The following is a 22,298-nucleotide window of genomic DNA, read 5'->3' as shown; positions in this document are numbered from 1 at the left end:
CATAATCAGGCTTACAGGGGATAGGTCCTGATATCGCTTCTCTCATTTCTTGGTTTTACACGTGAGATATCTCTGAAAACTCTTTGAAGTTAGCCCTGCTTTCATTGTGTGTATGTGTGGGGTGATGTGTGTGTGATTGTTGGACTAGGTGACCTCCAAAGGTTCCTTCCATCCTAAATTACTCTGATTCTGTGAAATCTGAGGATTAAGACCACTTATTTGTCCATGCTAGAGTTGATTGAAGTTTGTCTTTGCAATCCAGGCAACCTCTTACCCTGTCTTTGGCTCATGTAGCCTTCTTTCTACTTCACCTGCTTGTATGTATGCCTCTGACAGGTTAACTTCTCCATGCTCTTAATATTGCCAGCTGTTCAAGCAACCACCTCCTGTTTTGTGGTCTCTCCCATAGTTTCATCTTTCTGTGTGATACAAACCTGAGGTTTTTTATCCCTTTAAAAAAGGAAAAAAAATACTGGGGACAAGAACTTTATCTTCCCTGTCACTTAGATCTGTAATTTGAGCTCTTTCTAGATCCTTTTATTCAAACTGTCTAAATCTTGAAGATTGCCTCTGTATTTAAAATCTCTAAGATACTTTGAGTAGCTGAAACTTGTATCCTTGCTCTCATCATCTGCAAAACTGCAGCATTCTCTTCTCTGTCCTTGACAAAAGTAGTCTTGTTCACATCTATTCCAAGCACTCAAGAAATGATTTTTCTTAGCCTGTCGCACTAACTCTGTCATCCGTCTTAGTGCGTCTTCACTGATTTATCTGTGATCTAATGGAGTACAAAAGGTGCCTTTACATCTGATAGATTGCGTGGCAAAGATAAATTATAACTCTTAACCAAGGACGTGTTTCTGCATTGTCAGACCAAGGAGGAATGCAGGTTTCAAAATCTTCCTATGTGAAACACTGTTTCTGAGACAGTCTCAGCTCTGATATTTCTGATGCCATTAATAGTAGCGTGCTGTGGGGAGCAGGACTTTCACGTAATCAAATTCCAAATAATTTGGAATTTGAGACAAGAGAGCTCAGGTGAAGCCAGGTTTTTGAGTTGTACTTGGAAGTTTATTTTACTTGTAATTTACAAACTGTGCATGAAAGCTAGCCTTGTTCCATGTTATTTCAAAGTTCAACATCACTTGATTAGCAGCTTGCAGCATTTTGTGCTAATTTCTGTGCTAAATCTCTGTGGCTCAGAGATGTGCGTGTACAATAATGACGTGATCCACAGTAAGGAGTCAGTTGCACTAGTCCTGTTGTGTATAGACTTTCTGGATGTCTACCTTGGCTACAACTGCTGTCTTAGCATCCAGGATTTCTTGTGATGTCATACATCTTTCTGTGTCATCATTTGTTAAAAATAGTAAGTTGAAAACTTTTTACAGTCAATCAGCTTCTAGTTGTTACCTTTAGAATGTATTTCTATGGGTTTTATTAGTAGTAGAGTCTTGATCTCATGGTAATGAAATGTAGGAAAAATGGCTTAATTGTACTGGTCTAGCTGGAGAATGAAAAATTCTATGTGACACATGTTTCAGGAGTGATTGACAGCACAGGCATTCTGATTATCTTCAGCTTTCACTGACTTCTCTCTCCTTCCTCCCCCTCCCCATGAATTATCAAACTAATGTAGGCAGAAATGGAATATCAGAACAGAATTCTGAGACTGGCTGTGTGATGCCATTTTGAATTTCACATATCAAGGTGTTGTTACTATAGTGATGGAGATAGGAGCGTGAAGAACTATACAGGTATCCATTTGCAAAGCTGGTATTTAACATGATTTATAATGTGCCGATACATTGGAAAGATTTGTTGTTCAAGGACCCAAACCAGAAGTGGTTATGTTTCTATGCAAGAATACATAATAAGCTGCTTTAAGCAACATTAAGAATAATTAATTTTAAAGAATTGCATATTGAATTCTTTGCTCTGCCTTTCTTCCTTAGGTGTGGTATTTTTGTTTGGGAAAGTTTGGATTGAATCTGCAAACACCTATGTCAGCTGTTGTGTGACAGTGAAAAATATTGAGAGAACTGTTTATCTACTGCCACGTGAAACAGTAAGTATATCTTTTGAGCATGTCAAACGTAAATACCTTTCATTCTGCTTATGGCGGGTTATGAGTTCTAGTAGTGTGTTTATGGGAACTGTTGACGCTCTGTTGTCTGATGTAGGTTGCAAAGTTAAGTACAACATATCCACAGTGTATTGCATGTGAGACGCAGAGTAGAGCGTTGCTGCTTTCCCCCCAACCCTAATTAAAATTGCAGACAAATTGTTACCTTTAGGCTTGCTGCTTAGGAAATAAAGTTGTCTTCAAATATTATTAGAAAACTTAGTGCTTTTTAAACACTCTGTTTCAAATAATATTTTTTTAATTTGGGGGTTCTTGGCTGATTGCATTGTAGTATTCCCTTAAAGAAGAGATACATAATTCAAAATAGCAAAGCAAAATACAACATATTGGTCATGACTGCAGACATTTTTTGTTAATTTGTAAACCTGACTTCTGTTTTTGAGGAAATTGACCTATCCACTGGCAAGGAGACGGAGACTCCGGTAACTATAATGAGTGTTTTCAAGGAATTTAATGACTGCATTTCACCGAAGTATAAGATCATGAAGTTCAAATCCAAGGTTTGTCTACAAGCATCCTATTTGGTCGTTTTCTGTTGTTCTGGTTCGTAAGGTAGGAAGTCTGTTAAAACACTGTCCAGGGTGGGGGGAGTGGAGAGGTGGTGTGTTGTGCTGAAGTGCAAATGTATCACTCCTGGTATGTGTAAGTGCACCTGCTTGTAAAAGAACAGTAAATCTGCAATATGATTGTTCCACCAGTAGTTCAGACATACTGCTTTTGAAAATACTCATTCATTAGCTTCTTTGAAACTGGATTGAATATCAGACTGTCTTTCTTGCTTGCGGAGCTATTTTTGAGAATACAGAACAGGTAGATGTTCTGATACCTAAAGCCTGGGTATCAGCTCGTGATGTCAGAATTTAAAATGAAAGATTGTGTTGTCCTGCAGATAGGGCAGTGCACAGGGATTAGACTATCTTTGCTTTTGATCAGGTGTTGTATTGCACTTTATCTCTTGACACATTTCATCCTTCTCGCCCTTGCAGATTTATCTATTCAGAATGCGTGCTGTTTGGAGCATGGATTGTATAGTACGTTTATACAGGAGGTAGCAAGTTGTGAGCGCTGTCATCCAGTCTTGAAACTTAAGCTGTTCTGGGCTTACAGTTATGGGCAATAGTCTTACAGTGTTGTTTTGCTGTGTTATGTTTGCTTAACAAATCCTTAAAAGAACACTGGAAAAGCAAAATGTTGCCATAATGGAAAATTTGCACATACAGTATTGTAATACTTAACATAATAACCCTTCAGGAAAAGAGCTGGTATTGCTGATAGCGTTCTAGATTTGGACCGAATTAGTTTGCTAGTGTGAGAAGGCTTTCTTGTTCATTTAGACAGAGCATTTGTCTTTTGGCGGGGGGAGGTAGGGAGTTTGTGTCGGGCAAAGATGGCTAACATGTAAGTTAGAGGAAAAGATTTGTTCAGAGTGAAGTGCTCAGAAACTTTTCTGTTCTTGAGGTAAGATCATAGAATCATAGAGTGGTTTGGGTTGGAAGGGACCTCAAAGATCATCTAGTTCCAACACTGCTGCTGCAGGCAGGGACACCCTCCCCTAGACCATGTTACTCAAAGCCTCATCCAACCTGGCCTTGAACACTTCCAGGGATGGGGCATCCACAGCCTCTCTGGGCAACCTGTTCCAGTGCCTCACCACTCCAACAGTAAAGAATTTCTTTCTAACATCTCATCTAAATCGACCCTCCTTCAGCTTGAACCCATTACCCCTTGTCCTGTCACTACACTCCCTGATCAACAGTCCCTCACCAGCTTTCCTGTAGGCCCCCTTCAGGTACTGGTAAGCCACAATTAGATCTCCCCGGAGCCTCGTTTTCTCCAGGCTGAACAATCCCAACTCTCTCAGCCTGTCCTCACAGGAGAGGTGCTCCAAGCCCTCTGATCAGCTTCATGGCCCTCCTCTGGACTCTCTCCAACAGCTCCATGTCTCTCTTGTACTGGGGCCCCCAGAGCTGGACGCAGTACTCCAGGTGGAGTCTCACAAGAGTGGAGTAGAGGGGCAGGATCACCTCCCTCGACCTGCTGGTCACGCCTCTTTTGATGCAGCCCAGGACATGGTTGGCTTTCTGGGCTGCAAGTGCACGCTGCTGGTTCATGTTGAGCTTCTCATCAACCAACACCCCCAAGTCCTTCTCCTCGGGGCTGCTTTCAATCCATTCCTCACCCAGCCTATAGTCGTGCTTGGGATTGCACCGACCCACGTGCAGGACCTTGCACTTGGCCTTGTTGAACTTCACGCGGTTCGCACGGGCCTACTTCTCCAGCCTGTCAAGGTCCCTCTGGATGGCATCCCTTCCCTCCAGCGTGTCCACCACACCACACAGCTTGGTGTCGTCGGCAAACTTGCTGAGGGTGCACTCCATCCAGCTGTCCATGTCTCCGACAAAGATGTTAAAGTGCCAGACCCTGAGGGGTGCCACTCGTCACCGTTCTCCACTTGGACACTGAGCCGTTGACCACAACTCTTTGAGTGCGACCATCCAGCCAATTCCTTATCCACCAGGTGGTCCATCCATCGAATCCATGTCTCTCCAATTTAGAGACAAGGATGTCATGTGGGACAGTGTCAGATGTCTTTCACAAGTCCAGGTAGATGATGTCAGTGGCCCTTCCCTTATCCACCGACGCTGTAACCCCATCATAGAAGGCCACCAAATTTGTCAGGCACGATTTGCCCTTAGTGAAGCTGTGTTGGCTGTCACCAATCACCTCCTTGTTTTCCATGTGCCTGAGCATAGTCTCCAGGAGGGTCTGCTCCATAATCTTGCCAGGCACGGAGACGAGACTGACTGGCCTGTAGTTCCCTGGGTCTTCCTTTTTACCCTTCTTAAAAATGGGGGTTATGTTCCCCCTCTTCCAGTCAGTGGGAACTTCGCCGGACTGCCAGGACTTCTCAAATATGATGGCGAGTGGCCTGGCCACTTCATCTGCCAGTTCCCTCAGGACCCATGAATGCAACTCATCAGGTCCCATGGACTTGTGCGCCTTCAGGTTCCTTACATATTCTCGAACCTGATCTTCTCCTGCAGTGGGCGGTTCTGCATTCTCCCAGTCCCTGCCTTCTGTGACCTGGGCAGTGTGGCTCAAGCATTTGCCAGTGAAGACTGAGGCAAAGAAGTCATTGAGTACCTCAGCCTTCTCCATATCCTGGGTAACCAGGTCACCCGTTTCATTCTGGAGGGGACCCACATTTTCCCTCGTCCTCCTCTTGTCACTGACATACCTGTAGAAGCTTTTCTCCTTGTCCTTAACATCCCTGGCCAGATTAATTTCTATCAGGGCTTTGGCTTTCCTAACCTGATCCCTGGCTGCTTGGACAGTTTCTCTGTAATGTTATTAGTCATCTAAAGCTGGGTTTCATTGTAATTTCTAGGAGGTGTGGAATTAGTTTTAACTTTTCCCAGGTTGGCAATCTTCTGACTTTGTAGGATTTGTTCCTGAATAGTTGATTGGAAAACGGGATGGCAAGTAAAAATGCAGGAAGAATGGATTTTAACAATATGTAAATGAGGGAAAAATAAAAACTAAGTTCATACAGCAATTCAGGTTGGAAAGACCCTCAGGAGGTCACTGAATTCAAAGCTAGAGTACTTCAGAAAGTTTAAGTTGATAAAGTGAAAATGCCAGCACTGTTTCTCAAATGGCAAATTCATGCAAGAAATGACATCTTTTCATCAACATGTAGCATTATTTACATCATTCAGGAAAAATGCACACTTCATTAGAAATTCGTAAAACTATTGTTGTTTTTTGTTCTAGCTTATTTTCTCTCTCAAAATTCTGATGCAAATTTAGCTTTTTTCAGTTTTAGCAGTGTTATTTCTCTTGTGTATTTGATTATAACTTAGTCGCTATGTATGGGGATTGGAAAGGAATGAATTTAACAATAGGTAAAACACAACTTTGTAATAGCTCACTGTTCAAAGACCCTTTCAGGAATGAGGGAGGAAACTCAGGGCAAATCAATTCTTCATTAAAAGAGAGGATACATATGCTTGTACTCCAGAAATGGAAGGAGGGGGGAAAGGTCTTTGAAAAGATGCAGATCTGCTAACGGAATCTTAGGAAACCTCCACCTGTTCCATGGTGTGCTAAGGAAAAATAGTGTGAGTGAGGTAATGGAGTAAAAAGTTTAACCTTCAAAGATGGCTTTAAAAAAATCTAGGTAAAACCATATGCAGAAAGTATTTGAACTGTTATTTCTGCTGTTAGTTCAAAGCTTCTCAAATTTTTATTGAGTTTACACAGAGCTCGGGATCATGTGTTGTCCAGACACATGACTAGAGTGCATCTGGGGTCCTTGGGTGTAACACAGGGGTGATCCCTAGCAGGAATAGGGACGTAGCAGCGCTAAGGCACTGTTCAGATCTTTCCTAGAATGTTATAACACTTGATCGTCTTGATGAGGAAAGATTAACTCAAGCAACAACAGATACAAAAGATGGTAATTAGAAGGATGAGACAAAAGGAGAATCAGTTATACCAGGGATAACTATGAAAGAGCTTTAATTTTATTTTATTTTTTAGCCTGGTAAAGTGAAGAATAATGATAAGACCTTTTTGCTCTCTAAAAACATTGAAAGGGGATGAGCAGTGAGAAAGCTATTTCAAGGACAGCTTTAGCAAAAGAACAAATTTATAAATTTTAATTCATGAATAAATTAGGCAGGATACTTGTGTGTGCAGAGAAGCTCTGGAGTAACCTACCAGAAGTGTCTCTGAACAGTAAGAATTCAAATTCTGTTTGAATTCATCAGAGTCTTCAGTAAACTGAATTTTACTAACGTGGTAAAAGGCTATCCAGCTTTATTTTCGTAGCATAATTATCTGTTGATTTTGATAGTTACTGCCTCCTGGAAGTGTTTAATGAGAACTGGAGCTAGCAGGAGGGTATGGCACTAGTAATGTGGGGGATAGGAGAAGAGACAGGATTGGAGAGTAGGTCTGTTAGTGGGGCCTTTGTAGGACTATTGAAGGAAAGTATTACAGTAACTCAGCTATTCCAGCTTAATATAAAATTGACTATGCACAAGTGGCACCAAATCTGACCAGGCTTACTTCTCTGCAGCAGGGGGTCCTTTTGTTGCCTGCAGGATAGTGGTGAGCGTAGTGGGGTTGTCCTATTACTGCACACTCCTTTTCTTTTGTTCCTCTTCGAGAGACCTCAATTTGCCTGGTTGTATACCTTGTTAATCTGCTTTTCATAAGGAGTCATCATCTTTCTTTTCATTGCAGTCATATCGCCAGAGGTGATGTGTTGTTATACAGCTCTTGCATCTGTGTTTCCATAGGGGTGTGCAGGGCTCTCGAATTGAAATGGTGGGGGCACTCAGCTGAGTGAATGCTCCAAAAAAGGTGATCTTCACACAGTTGTGACTGTATGTGGTTAAGAGCTAATATGCTTTATAAGAACTCCACTATTCTGTGATGTGCAGCCAGTGTTCCACTGCTCTGTTGTTAAGGGTTGGTGCTTTGAAAGATTTTTTTTTTAGAAGGCTAGTCTCAGTTTTGGCATAGTACTGTGAAACTGAGAAACTTTTATTCTCCCACCATTAGTTGGAAATCAGGAAGGTTACTAGCATACCTGCCATCACTCACAGTTCTTTTATTCAGAATACCCCGTTCTGTGATGATGCAGAAGGAGCCAGTATTTTTACACTGAGACAAGTTGTTCTGTGTGCGTGTGTGTGCGTGCATCTTGGCCTTGCCAGCACACCAGACTTGTCCCTGTGAACAGATATACTTAAGCCGTATCATTTCCTCCCGCACCTGCTGCTAATTGTAGCTTCAATGGGTTGCACTGCTGCCAAGTTAGCAAGTCTTCACAAATCAATTTGAAAGCAGCCTTACTCCACTTAGGAACTTAGCAGCTAATCACTGCTGCTCATTTCTGCTCTCTGAAGGGCCACTTGAAGGGCAGATTACTCTGCAGCAAAGCATTCATTCACTGCAGTTATGACCAGACGCTTGTGTAATTGAGCTGAGCTGTGTGGAATAACGCAAATGAATCACTGCAGCATACTATTTTTACACTATGTTCAGCTTGCGTTTGCAACAAGAACTTATTTGAAGCTTGAGAGGGTTTTTTGAAATTTTTTTTAAAAAAGGGAAGGAGGGGGATCACCAGTAATATGTGCTAAAAGCAGTTGCATCGCCATCTGTTCTGTTACAGCTATGACGTGCTGCTTTGGCTCAACAGTTCAGATCTACATTCGCATGCTAATTTGTAATGCTGTTCTGACTTCACAGTGATGCTCTCATACTAAGTTATGTTTCTCTCTCTCTGCTTTCATGTAGCTGTTGCTGCCGTAGTTGTTTCTGGATTTGCCTTCCTCCTATTTATAGCAGAGGGCCTTCTCCTCTTCTACCCAGGCTTTGCAGACTTAAAACTGCAGTGTGAGGAGAAGTAGCAAGCTTAACTGCTCATTGTAGTGCTCTGAGGGAGCTATTGCTGATGCTATTAATTTAAGAAAGAAACCCAAATCACCTAATGCCCAAAACAAATAATTTTGAGTTTACCTAGCTGTGCATGATGTGTTGTTTATTTGTAAATTTTATTCCAATTTACGGTGACTTTGTTTTTTCTTATTAAACATACTCTTGTGGTATATTATGCTAACTATGTATAATGTGCTGAACTTAGTGCAATATCCAGTGAAAATATGCTTTTTAATTTAAGAGGCCTCTAGGAATTCTTGTAGTAAGAGTAATGTTCTAGCATATTTAGGGCATAACATAATAACAGTAACATATAACAGTGGTGCAGATGGTTTGCGAAATATTAAAGGGCAGAGCATACATATTATGGGGTAGGGCATGGCATTTCAGCAGGTACTGTTGTATTGTTGCGCAGGATACTGTAATTATTTGGAAAATGAAGATAGTTATTTTTAGAAACTGATAAACTCTGAATGTTGTGGAAAACCATTATTGTTCTTGAAGAAAGCAGAAGTGATACTTAACTTTCAGTAAAGTTATACTGAACTTGAGGCTCCTTTAACTATCTTTGTTAGAGATATGTAAACAAACTTGACTACTTTCTAGTAAAACCCAAGTCACTCAAAATGAAAAATACAATACTGCCATAAAAACGATGCTGTTCTAAGCATGTAATAAAGTAAACAGCTGGCAGATGATTGGGAAGTCAGCTCTCTCAGGTGCCTCTCTGAAGTGCTGGTACACTAAAGCATGCAGTATAAAAGGAGGAACTCTGTGCAATTACAGGGCTACAATCTCATTGGGATCACAGGCACATGGTGGGATAGGATGTGGTTAAGAAGGACTGGCTGGGATGGTGAGGAGGGGGGGGGTCCTTTTTACTTTTCAGAGCAATGGGAATGCATGGAGCCCCACTTAAGGATGAGCAAAAAGCTGGTCAGGAGCTTATAGGTCAGGATTAGAGGCCAGACTACTGCAGGTGACATCATGGTGGAAAAAGGAAAGCCAAAGCCCACCTGGAGTTGAATCCAGTGAGTAAGGCAAAGAGTAGTAGGAAGGGCTTCTGCAGGTACAAGAGGACTAGGGGAAAATGTGGGCCTGCTGCTGAAAGGAACAGGGAATGTGGTGATAAAGGGCATGGAGAAGGCCAAGATACTTGATATCTTCTTTGCCTTGGTCTTTACTGCTAAGTCCAGTCTTCAGCAATCCCTGACCCCAAGAGACCAGAAGGAAAGCCTGAAGCAAAGACAACTTGTCCTCGGTGGAGGAGGATCAGGTTAGGGAACATATAAACAAATAGGACAGACACAGGTGCATGGGACCTGATGGGATGCACCCACAAGTGCGGAGTAAGCTGGCCAATGTCACTGTGAGGCCGCACTTGATTATCTTTAAAAGGTCATGTTGATCAGAGGAGGTTCCTAAGGACTGGAAGAAAGCAAATGTCAAACCTATCATCAAGATGGGCAAGGAAGAGGAAATTCCAGGGAAGCAGAACCCTGGGAAAAGGTGATGGAACAACTAATTGTGAAAACAACTGTTTTCCAGACATGCAAAATACAAGAAGGTGCTTGGGAGCGTTCAGTGTGTATTTACAAAGAGGATATCATGCTTAACCATGCTGGTAGTCTCCTGTGAAGAGATGACTGGCTTGGTGGACAAGGGTAGAGCAGTGACTCTTGTTTACCTTGACTTCAGTAGGGCTTCCAACTCTGTCTCGCATAGCAGCCTCAAAGACAAACTGATGAAGTATGAGCTAGGTAAGTATGAGCAAGATGGACTGAAAACCGGTTGCACTGCTGGTCTCAAAGTGTTGTGATCAGTGGCACCAAGTCCAGGTGGAGGACAGTCCCTAGTGATGTACCCCAGGGGTTGATAATGGTCCAATCCTGCTTAGCGTCTGTCTTAATGACTTGGATGATGACACAGAGCGCACACTCAGCAAATCTGCAGACAGTATGAAACCAGGAGTGGCGGCTAATATACTAGATGTGTGCTGCCATTCAAAGGAACCTCAACAGGCTGGAGATATCTCGTGGCCTACAGGAATCTCATCAAATTCAACAAAGGGAAATATCAAGTCCTGCACCAGGACTGGAATAACCTCAGGCACCAGTAGAAGTTGGTGGCTGACTGGCTGGAAAGCAGCTTTGGAGGGAAGGATCTGGTCATCCTGGTAGACATGAAGTTGGACAAGAGCCAACAATGTACCTTTGCAGCAAAGACAGCCATGGGCAGAGTGTTGCCAGCAGGTTCAGGGGAGGTAGTTTCCCCCTTATGCAGCCCTGGTGAGACACGTGTAGAGCGCTGTGTTCAGCTGAGCTCCTTGGTACAAGAAAGATGCACGCATACTGGAGCAAGTCCAGCACAGGACCACAAAGAGTAATTACAGGGACTAGAGCATCTCTCATGTGAGGAGTGGCTGACAGACCTGGGACTGCTCAGTCTGGAGAAGAGAAGGTTTGGCATGAGGGATTGGTGGTGCAAATCTTATCATTGTGTATAAACATCTGATGTGCAGGAGCAAAGATGATTCTGGCAGACTTCTCACTGGCGCCCGATGGAGGACAAGAGCAATAGGTACCATTTGAAACACGTGAAATTTATCAGAACATAAACCACTTTTTTACTGTGAGGGAGGTCAGGCCCTGGCACAGGTTGCCCAGAGAGGCTGTGGAGTCTCCATCCTTGGGGATATTCAAAACCTAACTGGAGAGGACACTGAGCAACCCACTGAGTTGACCCAGCTCTGAGCAAGCGGCTGGACTAGACAGTATCTGGAGATGCCTTTCCATCTCAGCCATTTTGTGATTTTTGTCATGGTCTACAACCACCAATTTTCATGAGTATATCTGAAGCCTGTGAATTTACAGAACATTTATGAGTTTCCCTAGCTATTAAGCTCGTAATTTTTTTTGTTTTGTGATGGTTAGTGTACTCGTGAATCAATTATGTAGAAACTCTTTGTGCTAGGAAAACCTTAAGAGATTAAACGCAGGTGCTAAAACATTCTTACTATCTCTAGATGATTATAATGAGTTGCAGAATTAGTAATATATGATCAGGCCCATGATATTTGAGATGTATGTTTTGACTGGCCTTTATTTCATTAGCTTTCTTACTGGACAGAATGAATATTCAGTTGGGACATATTGAAAAAATAATATCTTTGTTTTATATAGAAAGTGGAAAAATATTATGCTTTTGAGATCCCGGATGTTCCAGCAAAATCTGAATACTTAGAAATTAAATATTCGGTGAGTATTATTAATCTGACAAAAGACCATAGCCTGCTTTCTTATCTAATTAAGAATTTTATGATTTTACAAAAAAAAAAAAAAGATTTGCAGGATTTGATCTTTACTAGCTAGTGGCTGTACCTCTGTCTCAGTATGTAGTTAGTTGCTCATTGTCTTGTAATTTAAAAATAAAACAAGAGGTTAACACCTAACCTGGTGGCTTTTTTTGTTATTATTTGTATGTTGGTTAGTTCTTAAAAACAGTTTCTTAACAAGTAACCTATGACATACTGCTTTGTTAGCATTAGCTCTATTTGTGTAAAAAAAGCATGAGGGGAAAAAGTACTTCCTACAACTACTGCATTCCTCCCACCTTCTCCCCTAGTTATAATTTGCTTATTGATTTACAACAATCTGTATTCCTAGTTAACCTGCTTTATTTTTATCACCTTGCCGTTGAATCAACCAATCAGCCAAACAATCCTTTAGCTATACTGGATCAGGGCCTGAAGTACTGTAAGGTGTTTTAAATTACTTACTATCTTTAAAGGTTTTGTTGAATTCATGTCCAGAATATAGCTGATATCTCTGCTTACGTGGCTCTTGCAAATAGCAGCTGGGTGAGAAAGACTTCTGTTGAAGATCTGTGAAATTGAGCAGCAAAGACGGAAAAAAATTCCCATGAGAACATCAGTAGCTATTCTTCATTAGCAAAAATACTGGTTTGGTTTCAAATGTAAGAGACTCAGCAGTCTTGAACCTATTGGGCTGGTTGCTGAGATAATGTCTTTTTAAAGCAGTTTTTTATACTAGTTCTAGGTGCAAAAGCAGCATCCTATAGAGATTTGCTAGCTATCTCAATTTTTTCTTTAGCTGCGCAGAAACGCTTTATGCAGTCTTTATATGACAGACAAGATGAAAGCTGTAACTATCTAATTAAGTTTACAACCTGAGCAGTTTCTATATTAAAATGGTCATTGAACATTGTTGTAGTCTTGACTAATGACAATATTTCTGTCTTATATTCAATATGGGTAAAGAACTTTTGCTTCAGTGCATTTTTACGTTGCAGTCCTGATTTTGTTATGCACCTATTTAAGTCAATAGTGTAATTTCTTCAATTACTGTGAGGTATTATGAGTTAAGGCTTTGTTTGTGGGAAATTACAGTGATTTCAGATATTGTGTAGTTTTGTTAAGGTGCTGTCTGAATATAGCGTGTCAACCTTGAAGGCTTCTGTGGGGTGAAATGGCTCACTGCTTTCTCTTACTTGTTAGGCTGAATGTCCTCGGCTTCCCCAAGATCTGAAAGGACAAACATTTTCACATGTATTTGGAGCTAACACCTCTAGCCTGGAACTTCTCTTGATGAGTCGGAAGATCAAAGGACCATGCTGGCTGGAAATAAAAAATCCACGTATGGTGGTTTGCATGTGAAATACTTAGTTGCTGGAAAACACACATAATTACAGATCGGGGGGAGGAGGTGAAATTTAAATTGTACTGATAAATTATAATTTTGTAAATTAACCTTGCAATTTATTTGTGTAATTTTCATTATCTAGTACAAAATGTAACTTTTTCTTTCTTTTTTTGAGAGCTCTATCTGTATAAAGTTGCACACTGTACAGATGAGATTCTAAGTTTGAATGGCAGTGAGAGGGAACTATACAGTGCCTGGCAGCTACTCTTTGGTGCATACCCTAAAGCTATGTCTACTGAGCTAAAGTTAGTTTCCTTTTCTTCTCTTGGTGACTTGAGATTCATGCTTTTTTCTGCAAATTTATCTTTTTAAGAACAAACCACTGCTGGATGGCTTTTTTGTTTGTCTGTTAGTTGGGTTTTTTTCTGATGCTTAGAAAAGTTTGTGGTGTGGAGCTTTTTTAGTTTGAAATCCTTTCTGCCTCATGAGTGGCATGCTTCACTTACAGGTGGTTATGCCACCTTATTTTGGCTCAGTTAGAGCCCTTTATTCAACATGGACTGCATATTCCCAAGAATGTAGGGAAGTTGATCATACTGGACAAAAGCTACATCTATTAGTGCAATCTCCTTGGGGCGCTTTGAATGTAGAACTGACAGTATGAACGCTGACTCCAGGAGGATTCTCGTCTTCCAACACCTCAGTCACGGACAAAGCTGATACCAGTAAGGATTTTGAGCTGGAATAGGCAAGACAAACCCCTGACTGCCAAAAGACATATTAGCTGTGATGGGTTTTCCACCAGATATTGGCAAGCATCAGTGTACTTTTCTGGCACTGATTTTAAAGGCTTAAGAGTGGTTTTTCACCTGTACTCTTTGCCCAAGAATTAACCTCTTACTTCTTTGGCATTTTCTTTCCTCACCTGAAAAGAGTCCAGAGCTATTTTGTTCCTCATATCCAGTATGACAAACGTTACGGCAATCATAACGAACAGTTCAGGCAGTATTCAATTTTACTTAATGTTGATGTGCATTATCTCTCCGTAGAACTACCTTGCCTGCGCTCAAATACTGATTCCACACCAGAGTTAAATGGTAATCTGAGGGAGCTCTTTTTTCCTCACTCCCACATCTCCATTACAGCCTTCAGGTTCTAGAAAGTCTGTATCTTGCTATCAGAATTGCTCATTTCAAAGCTGTGGCATGCCTACTCTGTTGAAATCTGTCTATTAAGCTGGCTAGTTATATTTATGCAAATTTCTGTAGTCATTGCATTGGATTTTGTGCCCGAAAGCTGGGTGGTTGGGATTTTCTTGTTGCTGTTTTGTTTGGTTGGTTTTGGTTTTGTAGGGTTTTTTGGGGGGGACTGTCTAGTTTATCAGAAGGTTCTTGCTTTCTTGTGGTTTCCCTTCCACGCTTCCCATAGAGGGTCTTGGGGGTAAGAAGTATGCCTGAAAAGTCTCAAACCATTTGATCAGATTTCTACAACTTCTTCAAAAACTGTCATCGCTATTCATAATGAAGCTGTCTTTGCAGTTTCAGTATCAGTGGTAGGTAGCACCAGAGCTTTTCTAGAACAGCAGTCTCCAAACTTGTTAGACAATGCACCCCTGTCAGTAAAAATTTGAACATGTATCCCCGATATATAGATATTTATTTATATATTACTACAGTAGCACATGTATATAATTTATTATGTACATTATAAAATAAACACAAAAATAGAAATTAAAAAAGGATGAAGTATGTGAAATAAACACTTTTTAATGTATTTATTTATTAATGGTACAGAAATATTTTCTTACCACACCCCAGTGGATTGTCTTATGCACCCCCTGTGGTGCATGCACCCCACTTTGGAGACAACGGCTCTATAGAGTGCTAGTTGAAGCTCAGGGTGTTAAGATATTGACGATCAAAGAGAAAAGGTGTTAAGCAAATGATTGCCTGTCTTCCTTTGGAGAGATAATCACTGTTTTATAAATGAAGATATTTTAGTCAGTTACCTGTTTGCATTTAGAGCAAGGATAATGGGAGAAGGTAAAATATGTGGGTTTCCAGAGAGAGGTGAAATAATTTTGCAGGGAGTAAGATAACTAGATCTACCAACAGCTGTCTTCAAAAGGCTAATCTGTCAGAAATGTAACCTCTGCTTCTTTCTGCATGTAGAGAGTTACCTCATAAGCATCTTTTGTGAATGATCACTTTTTTTTTAAAGCAAGTGAAGACTTACAGACTAAAAAATTCCCAAATGATAATGGGTGGTGAACATGTCTTTTTTTTTTTTTCCCCTCCATCTATCCATGTAATTTTTTAGCTCTTGTACACTTTATGTCTAAGTAATTTCTAAATTTCTGTGCTCTCTCTTACATTCTATGATAGCTTATAGTACCAGGGTAGTATGAACTCTCTTATGACATTCCCCATCTCCTTATTTCCATAATCATTTTTCTGGAGGACTATATCTAAATGAATTAATTACCTGGTGCATTTCAGTCAGTCATGTTCTTGTTTTCATTCGATCAAAATTCTTTTGATTAGCACTCTGGCTGCCTTTTCTGTAATGTTTGAGAAATTTCTGAGTATTCTTTCATTTCATTTGTATTAATTTTTGTGAAGCCTTCTCCCTTTGGTCTGACTACAAGATTAGATGCTAAGAGGTGGTATAGTAATTTTGGGTGGGATTGTGCTCGCTTGGCTTATACCTTGCTCTACTGTGACTGTATAAAACTGCCTGAAGTATTTTTTTTTTTTTTTTTGCATTACACATCTTCCTGATCTCAATACAAATCTTCCCTCTCTTCTTTGGTGTTAAAGAGCCCCTGGTGTGACTGAACTTCCAACTGGGGAGTTAGGGCCCAGGGAGTTACCAAAATTGGGCAGGATTAGTCTGAATCTCGGACTATCCCAGAAAGGCAAAACATTCAAAGGACATGCTCTGTGCAATAGTGCCATTAGAGAAGCCGTACCTGAAGGTGGTTTGTGTTGTTTCCTCAGAGCCCTCAAATCAGTCGGTCAGCTGGTGTAAGGTGGAGGCTGTGGCCATGAAGCCTGGCTTGGTGAACGTGGTTCAAGATCTTTCTACTCCTCCTCCTCTCGTGGTCATGTCCCTCAGCATGAAAACCACTCAGAACCCAAAGACTCACCAGAATGAGGTATGTAATCTGCTCTCATTTTGGTTTGGTTTTGTTCTTTGGCATATGTTAAAAATTTTCTAAGGCTTGGAAGAACTTCACCTGATAAAGCATGTCTAAATATTTTTACTGTTGAATAAACTCTCTGTGCTGCGGGCTTTTCAAAGAAATTTTTACTGGAGTCTTGCTAGTGTGAGAACTATAGGTTCAGGGGGCTTGGTGAGAATATTTACTGTGACGGTAGATTCTATGTATTTTTTCAAGCCTTCTATTTGTTGTCTGTAATAGTTACAGATGAAACAGTCCCAGAACAGCTGTTAATGTTTTGGGTTTTCTTCTTTTTGGTAGAGCTAATCATAGGTTCTAGGTAAAATGACTGGGATTTTCTGCTGATAATACTAATTTTGAAATAGAATAAGAATTTGCTCTGAATCTTACAGCACCTATTATTCTGCTGTGAGTTCTTTTCTTTTTTCAGAAAGTGGGAGAGATGTAGGTGGCCACTCTCAGTTGTGGACTGCAGACCATAACGTGCAGTTAGGCATGTTTATCTGTGTTTTAACATAAGTCTCCCTAGCTTAGGAAGAGATTTAGTATTCACTAATAGGATAGGGTAGTTGTTTCTGGCTATTTCAATGGAAGAAAAATTAGGCTGGCGAATTTTTCAAGCAGAACTAGTTCTCTTGGTGAAGTTAAATTTTTTTGGGGGGCTAGTATGGAAAATTCCTGGTTCCTAGCCAATATAGGACACTTCATAGGGAATCCTTAAATTGTGGGGTCTGTTCAGATTCAGAACAAAGTTTGATAAAAGCAGAGTTTTCCAAAAGTAATTATTTTTCCTCTCAAATTTCTAAGATAATAATTTAGGAGTAAGTTCTGCTTTATTTTACTTTTCTTCTTTATAACTATTTGTATTTGGAATTAATTTTAAAAAGATGTTTTGTAGAAACAAGAGAAAAGAGATGAGGGAAATTGAAAAAAGGAGGGAAGAAATAGCTATTGATAGTAGTCATATTTATGAAGATGTGTTTTCTGTATCTCATTGGTATAGATTGTGGCTGTTGCAGCTCTGATTCATCAGAAATTTCCTTTGGATAAGGCTCCGCCTCAGCCTCCTTTTCAGACACACTTCTGTGGTATGTACTGGGAACAATTTATGAGTAGAAAAACAATTCCTTCAGAGTTCTTCTTTTGTTGTTGTGGTTTTTTGTGTTTTGTGTGGTGATTCTGTTTTGCATTTGGCTTTTTTACTTCATTCTGTCACTCCAGCAATGGCTGCAGTAGGTAAGTGACAAAGTTTGAACTACCAGGCAGGCTTTTCTCCCTTTTTTTAAAATCACTGGTTACTGACTTTTTGTTGAAGACTTCATTGGAAAAAATCTTAGTTTGAGATGATGCGAAGTAACCCTGCTCTATACAGTTTCCTATCATTTTAATTAGTTTTACTTCATTATGTGTTCTCTTGGATTACTTTATTCACCTATTAATTTAGACTACTTATTTCCTGTCACTTAATTATTTTTCAGTTCAGTTCTTCTGAACAGAATTAAAAAAATAAACGTCACATTTATTTATAAATAAGTTTTCTTGGGGGGGGGGGGGAATCTCTCGCAGCAGGGTCATTATAGATCATTAGGATCAACCAAACCTTGAGATTCAGACCCCAATTGGAAGTGATAGTTTTGAACACTTGTGGGAGGAAGTTTTCCAGAAGGTGTGGACCATCGTTTTAATCTGCAATGGTAACCTCAGATATGAATGATTAAAATTGTTTAATACTTTATTAATTACTCAGTTATCTTAAAGACAAGTATTCACATAAAGCTACCTTTTTTGAATTAGAAGTTAGTTTTCTTTATCTCCCTTTGTTATGGATGGATGCTTATGGGAAGGGTACAGTTAAGAACTTATATGTAAGAACAAATGTAACTTCTTTTGCAGCTGTTTCCAAACCAAATGATTGCATTTTTCCTTATGACTTCAAAGAAGCTATTAAAAAGAAGGTAATTGCATTTTGTTAGTCTTCTGATTGCGGTACCTTTTAAAATATGAACTTCATGTTGCTTTGGGTAAGTTGTGTAAGAGAAATATTCAAAGGAATGGCATGATTATTTCAATAGTTTTCCACTATGCAAACCTAAATCCTGGTGTTTATTCTGTGTTGTTTGTAAAAACAGAGGTGTGCTCTGTGTGATTCAGTACTGCTGCTAGTTGTGCTCATAAAATAGATGGAGAGTTAGGCAAGAGAGTTGGAAAGATTTTGCAGAGAGGCTAAAATTGTGATTCATTTTCATTATACCTGACTCTGTACTTGCAGTAAACTGGGAGAATTTGTTTCTTCTTTCCTTGGAGAGTAAAGTCTGTCAAAATTTAGAAGACATCCTTTCTAAAGGGTACTGGGAGAGCTGACAGAATAATAAAGTAACCTATTCTTGTTTTTCCTCTGTTTCTGTGTGATCTTAAGCCTGTGAGTGAAGGATGCACATGGAGCATTTTTCTGGTGTGCTTGATTCTTAGGAGGCTCTTAAAATATCACTAGACACCTGCATACAAAAGCAAAATGGAAAAAAGCCTCTGAGAAAAGCTTTCTGTGTCTATGGGAGTGAGAACAAAAAGCCTTGAATTATAGAAGGAAAGGGAGAACTCTGTGGTACTTTATTATTGTCTTGTAACTAGTAGGGGAGAGGAGATGTTTCCATTTTAAACTTATTGGGTCATTGAAATCAGGTGCTCTCTTGCTCCTTTTAGAATGCTAAAATAGAAATTGCTGCAACAGAGAGAACACTGCTGGGATTTTTCCTTGCGAAGATTCACAAAATTGACCCAGATGTTATTGTGGTGAGTAGTTCTGAGACTTTGAGAGTTAAATTAAAGCATATTGTCAGCTGGCCAGCTTTCTTCTTTTTCTTTTGTCCCCGTATAGGTTTTTTTAATGTTTATTTTAGACTGCCTTATGAATTGAATTTGCTTAGAAGACAGCAGGTATACTTTGATACAAAGATGATACAGAATTTCCCAGACAGCATTTTATACATCCTTTTATTTCCCATAATATCTGAAATAGGCAGTATTTCCATAGTACCGTTTCAGGTACTCAGAAAGACAAAACACAACAAAAAAAGCTTTGTGATTTTCTGGGAAAAATGAGAACTCTTGGTATACTTAAGAGTCTGTTTCAGTTCAGATGCTCATATGATTTATCAGCATTTAGATGCTGTTTATGCTGTAAATGAAAATGATAACCTATACAAATCCACAGAATCTCTGCAAAGTTTTGTAATAAGCACTCATGTTTTTTTACTGTATTGGCAGCTGAGGATTTATTATAATTACTCATTTTCTTTTTTTTTTGCTATGTTTAATGAATATACAGTCCTGACTTTCATTTAATGAAATTTTGAAGACAATTTGTAGTTGGTTATAACTCTGAGGTTGGTTATATACAGCTTGCTATTCTTCTGTAGGTAAATACAAATAATGAAGTGGTGGGAATAGGATGAAACAAGCAGTCAGATTCCTGATGTTCTCAGCTCACTGTGGCTGGTATCCGGTGTTTGCCCTATGAGCTGAGCTTCTTGGTGGTTATGGGAAGGAATCAGGGGAAACACTGCAGCCAGTGGTTTTTAAATTGAAGATGGCAGTAGTAGGGGAGCTCTGATCCTAAAAACAGCAGAGCTTTGTTAGTGCAGTTTAATTTGCCCTTGCTTTAATTAGTGCTGTTGAAAAACAAGCTAGAGCAATATAGGTAGGACCCCTCTACTATAGCTGTAATGCTGCTGCTGATTTAAGGAACTGCTTCTACAGCACAGTATTACACCACACGGACGTATCTGATATGGTGAACCTACAGTTCCTCCTGACTGACTGGTGTGCATAGACTCGTTCGTCAGGGTAGCATTTTGCTTTCAGCTGAGGTTACAGACCAATGTCAGCAATGTCCTTAGCATTGTTTAAACTTTGCAAATATTGCTAGAGTACTTTGATATGTAAATACTGGTTGCAAGGTCTTCCTGTCCAGATTTAACAGCTATGCCTGTTGTAGTATCAAAGGAAAAAAAAGACAGTATTTTGATGTCAATATTGAGACTTTCATGGGTGGAGAGAGAGGAATTACTCATAGCTAAGTTTATATGCTGTATAAAGAATGTTGGAGTTTTTTTCTTCTAGAAGGCTTTAAATCCTAATCTCTGGTATCAAAGCATAAAGCTGAATCCTGTGTGCTATGAGCCAGTTATAGAGCTGATTTTTGGTATTCTACTGAACAGCATTGTTAGTGTTAAGACTAATGAGTACTGTTGATGAATGTTCTCTTAGAAAGTGCTTTCTATGAGAGAGATAATGCCATCAATTAGTGTGAAAAAACCACAAAGGGCAAAGGAATACCGAGTGTGTGAAAGTAAGTCTTTCCATTTGCATTCGTTGTAACCTTTTTTTGTTATTTTTTCTGCTGCAAGGGTCATAATATTTATGGATTTGATCTGGAAGTGCTGCTTCAAAGAATTAATGTGTCCAAAGTCCCTCACTGGTCCAAGATAGGTCGACTGAGGAGGTCCAATATGCCAAAGCTTGGGGTAATAAGATCGCTCAAGTCTTTTAAGCCCCTTTATGTTGCATGCGATTAAAAATGAATTAATTTTGCTGAGGAATTGTAAATGTGACACTGATGTATTTTGACTGTTGGTCATGCTGAATTTCATGTGTCCCAGATCAGAAATGATGAGTGTTTATATGACTTTTATTACAGTAATAAGCTAAACTAATTTTCAAGTTAGGCTAATTTAGTTTACATATCTCAACTAGATGATGGTAATGACAGATTAATTGCAATAGTCTTTACTGTAACAGTCTTTGTCTGCTATAACTGTAAAATGAGAAAATGTAATTTGGATTGATTGGTGAATCATCCCATAGAGAGCTGCTAAGTTAATTCTGTAGTTCTTAGTACGTATTTATTCAGAGGACAATGTGTGAGTCTTGGAGTGTCGAAGTGCTGAATGTGGCCACGTTGTTGCCTGTTCCTGTCCTTCCTAGAGGCCACAATGAGTATTTGTGTGTCCTTTGTTCTGTGACTTCTTTGTCCCACTGTTAGTATGAAAAATATCCTCGGAGGAAAAACAAAATCCACACCCATGTTCTTTTTGGGACTATTCTAATTATTAAAGGGAAAAAAAAAAAGCATGACAGGTTAAGAATGAAGCTCTAACTAGTAATGAGAGTTAAGTATGTACTACTTAATATCCACATATACTGAAAGATACCATGGATTCCTTTAGGGCATAATTATAAAGCCTTAGTATTAGTGGTATTTAGTATTTAGAGTATTAGAGTATTTATTGACCAACTGACTTAACTGAGACCTATAAACATATATTTTGGATGAATGTGCTTTGTTAATGTTTGTATGTTTCATTCTGTTTGGGTTTTTCTCCCCTTGTATGATACTAAGGGTCGAGGGGGGTTTGCTGAAAGGAATGCTGCCTGCGGTCGAATGATCTGTGATGTAGAAATTTCTGCTAAAGAATTAATTCGTTGCAAAAGTTACCATTTATCTGAACTGGTCCGTCAGATTTTGAAAACAGAGAGGATAACAATTCTACCAGAGGAAATTCGAAATATGTACAGGTGAGTTGATGATTCGTGTTTTTAATCCTTCACTGGAAAGTAGAGGAGCTAATTTCCTGCTATACAGTTTCATACTTGCTTATTTGATTTGTCATGGAGATGCTGACTTAGCATACTGGTATTTGAAAAGTAAAGTATTATCTTAACAGTATTTTATAACGTTTCAAGCTACTCATGGTTGTTGGCTTACTATGCGTAAAGCGAATTGATTTGTGAGAGCATTGGTTTAGACACACTAATAAGATATGCGAGCTTGAGCTTGGGGATTATTTTTTTTTTC

At 39.6% G+C, this 22,298-nt stretch overlaps 1 protein-coding gene across 3 annotated transcripts in view; it reads left to right on the top strand.

Annotated features, from left to right (window-relative positions):
• Positions 1-22,298, top strand: part of POLA1 (DNA polymerase alpha 1, catalytic subunit) — a 215,044-nt gene that overhangs the window by 11,555 nt on the left and 181,191 nt on the right. For all 3 annotated transcript variants that reach the window (XM_075774829.1, XM_075774819.1, XM_075774839.1), the window contains exons 11-20: positions 1,956-2,068; positions 2,530-2,646; positions 11,782-11,856; positions 13,116-13,254; positions 16,260-16,417; positions 17,448-17,532; positions 18,338-18,399; positions 19,145-19,234; positions 20,851-20,967; positions 21,843-22,018. In XM_075774829.1, the coding sequence (XP_075630944.1) occupies positions 1,956-2,068; positions 2,530-2,646; positions 11,782-11,856; positions 13,116-13,254; positions 16,260-16,417; positions 17,448-17,532; positions 18,338-18,399; positions 19,145-19,234; positions 20,851-20,967; positions 21,843-22,018 (1,132 nt within the window). The remainder of the gene's footprint in view (positions 1-1,955; positions 2,069-2,529; positions 2,647-11,781; positions 11,857-13,115; positions 13,255-16,259; positions 16,418-17,447; positions 17,533-18,337; positions 18,400-19,144; positions 19,235-20,850; positions 20,968-21,842; positions 22,019-22,298) is intronic.

The sequence above is a fragment of the Balearica regulorum genome, chromosome 1 (genome assembly GCF_011004875.1).
Source record: "Balearica regulorum gibbericeps isolate bBalReg1 chromosome 1, bBalReg1.pri, whole genome shotgun sequence".
Lineage (NCBI taxonomy): Eukaryota > Metazoa > Chordata > Aves > Gruiformes > Gruidae > Balearica > Balearica regulorum.
The sequence above is the reverse complement of the archived record's forward strand: the minus strand, read 5'-3'. Positions and strand labels throughout refer to the sequence as shown.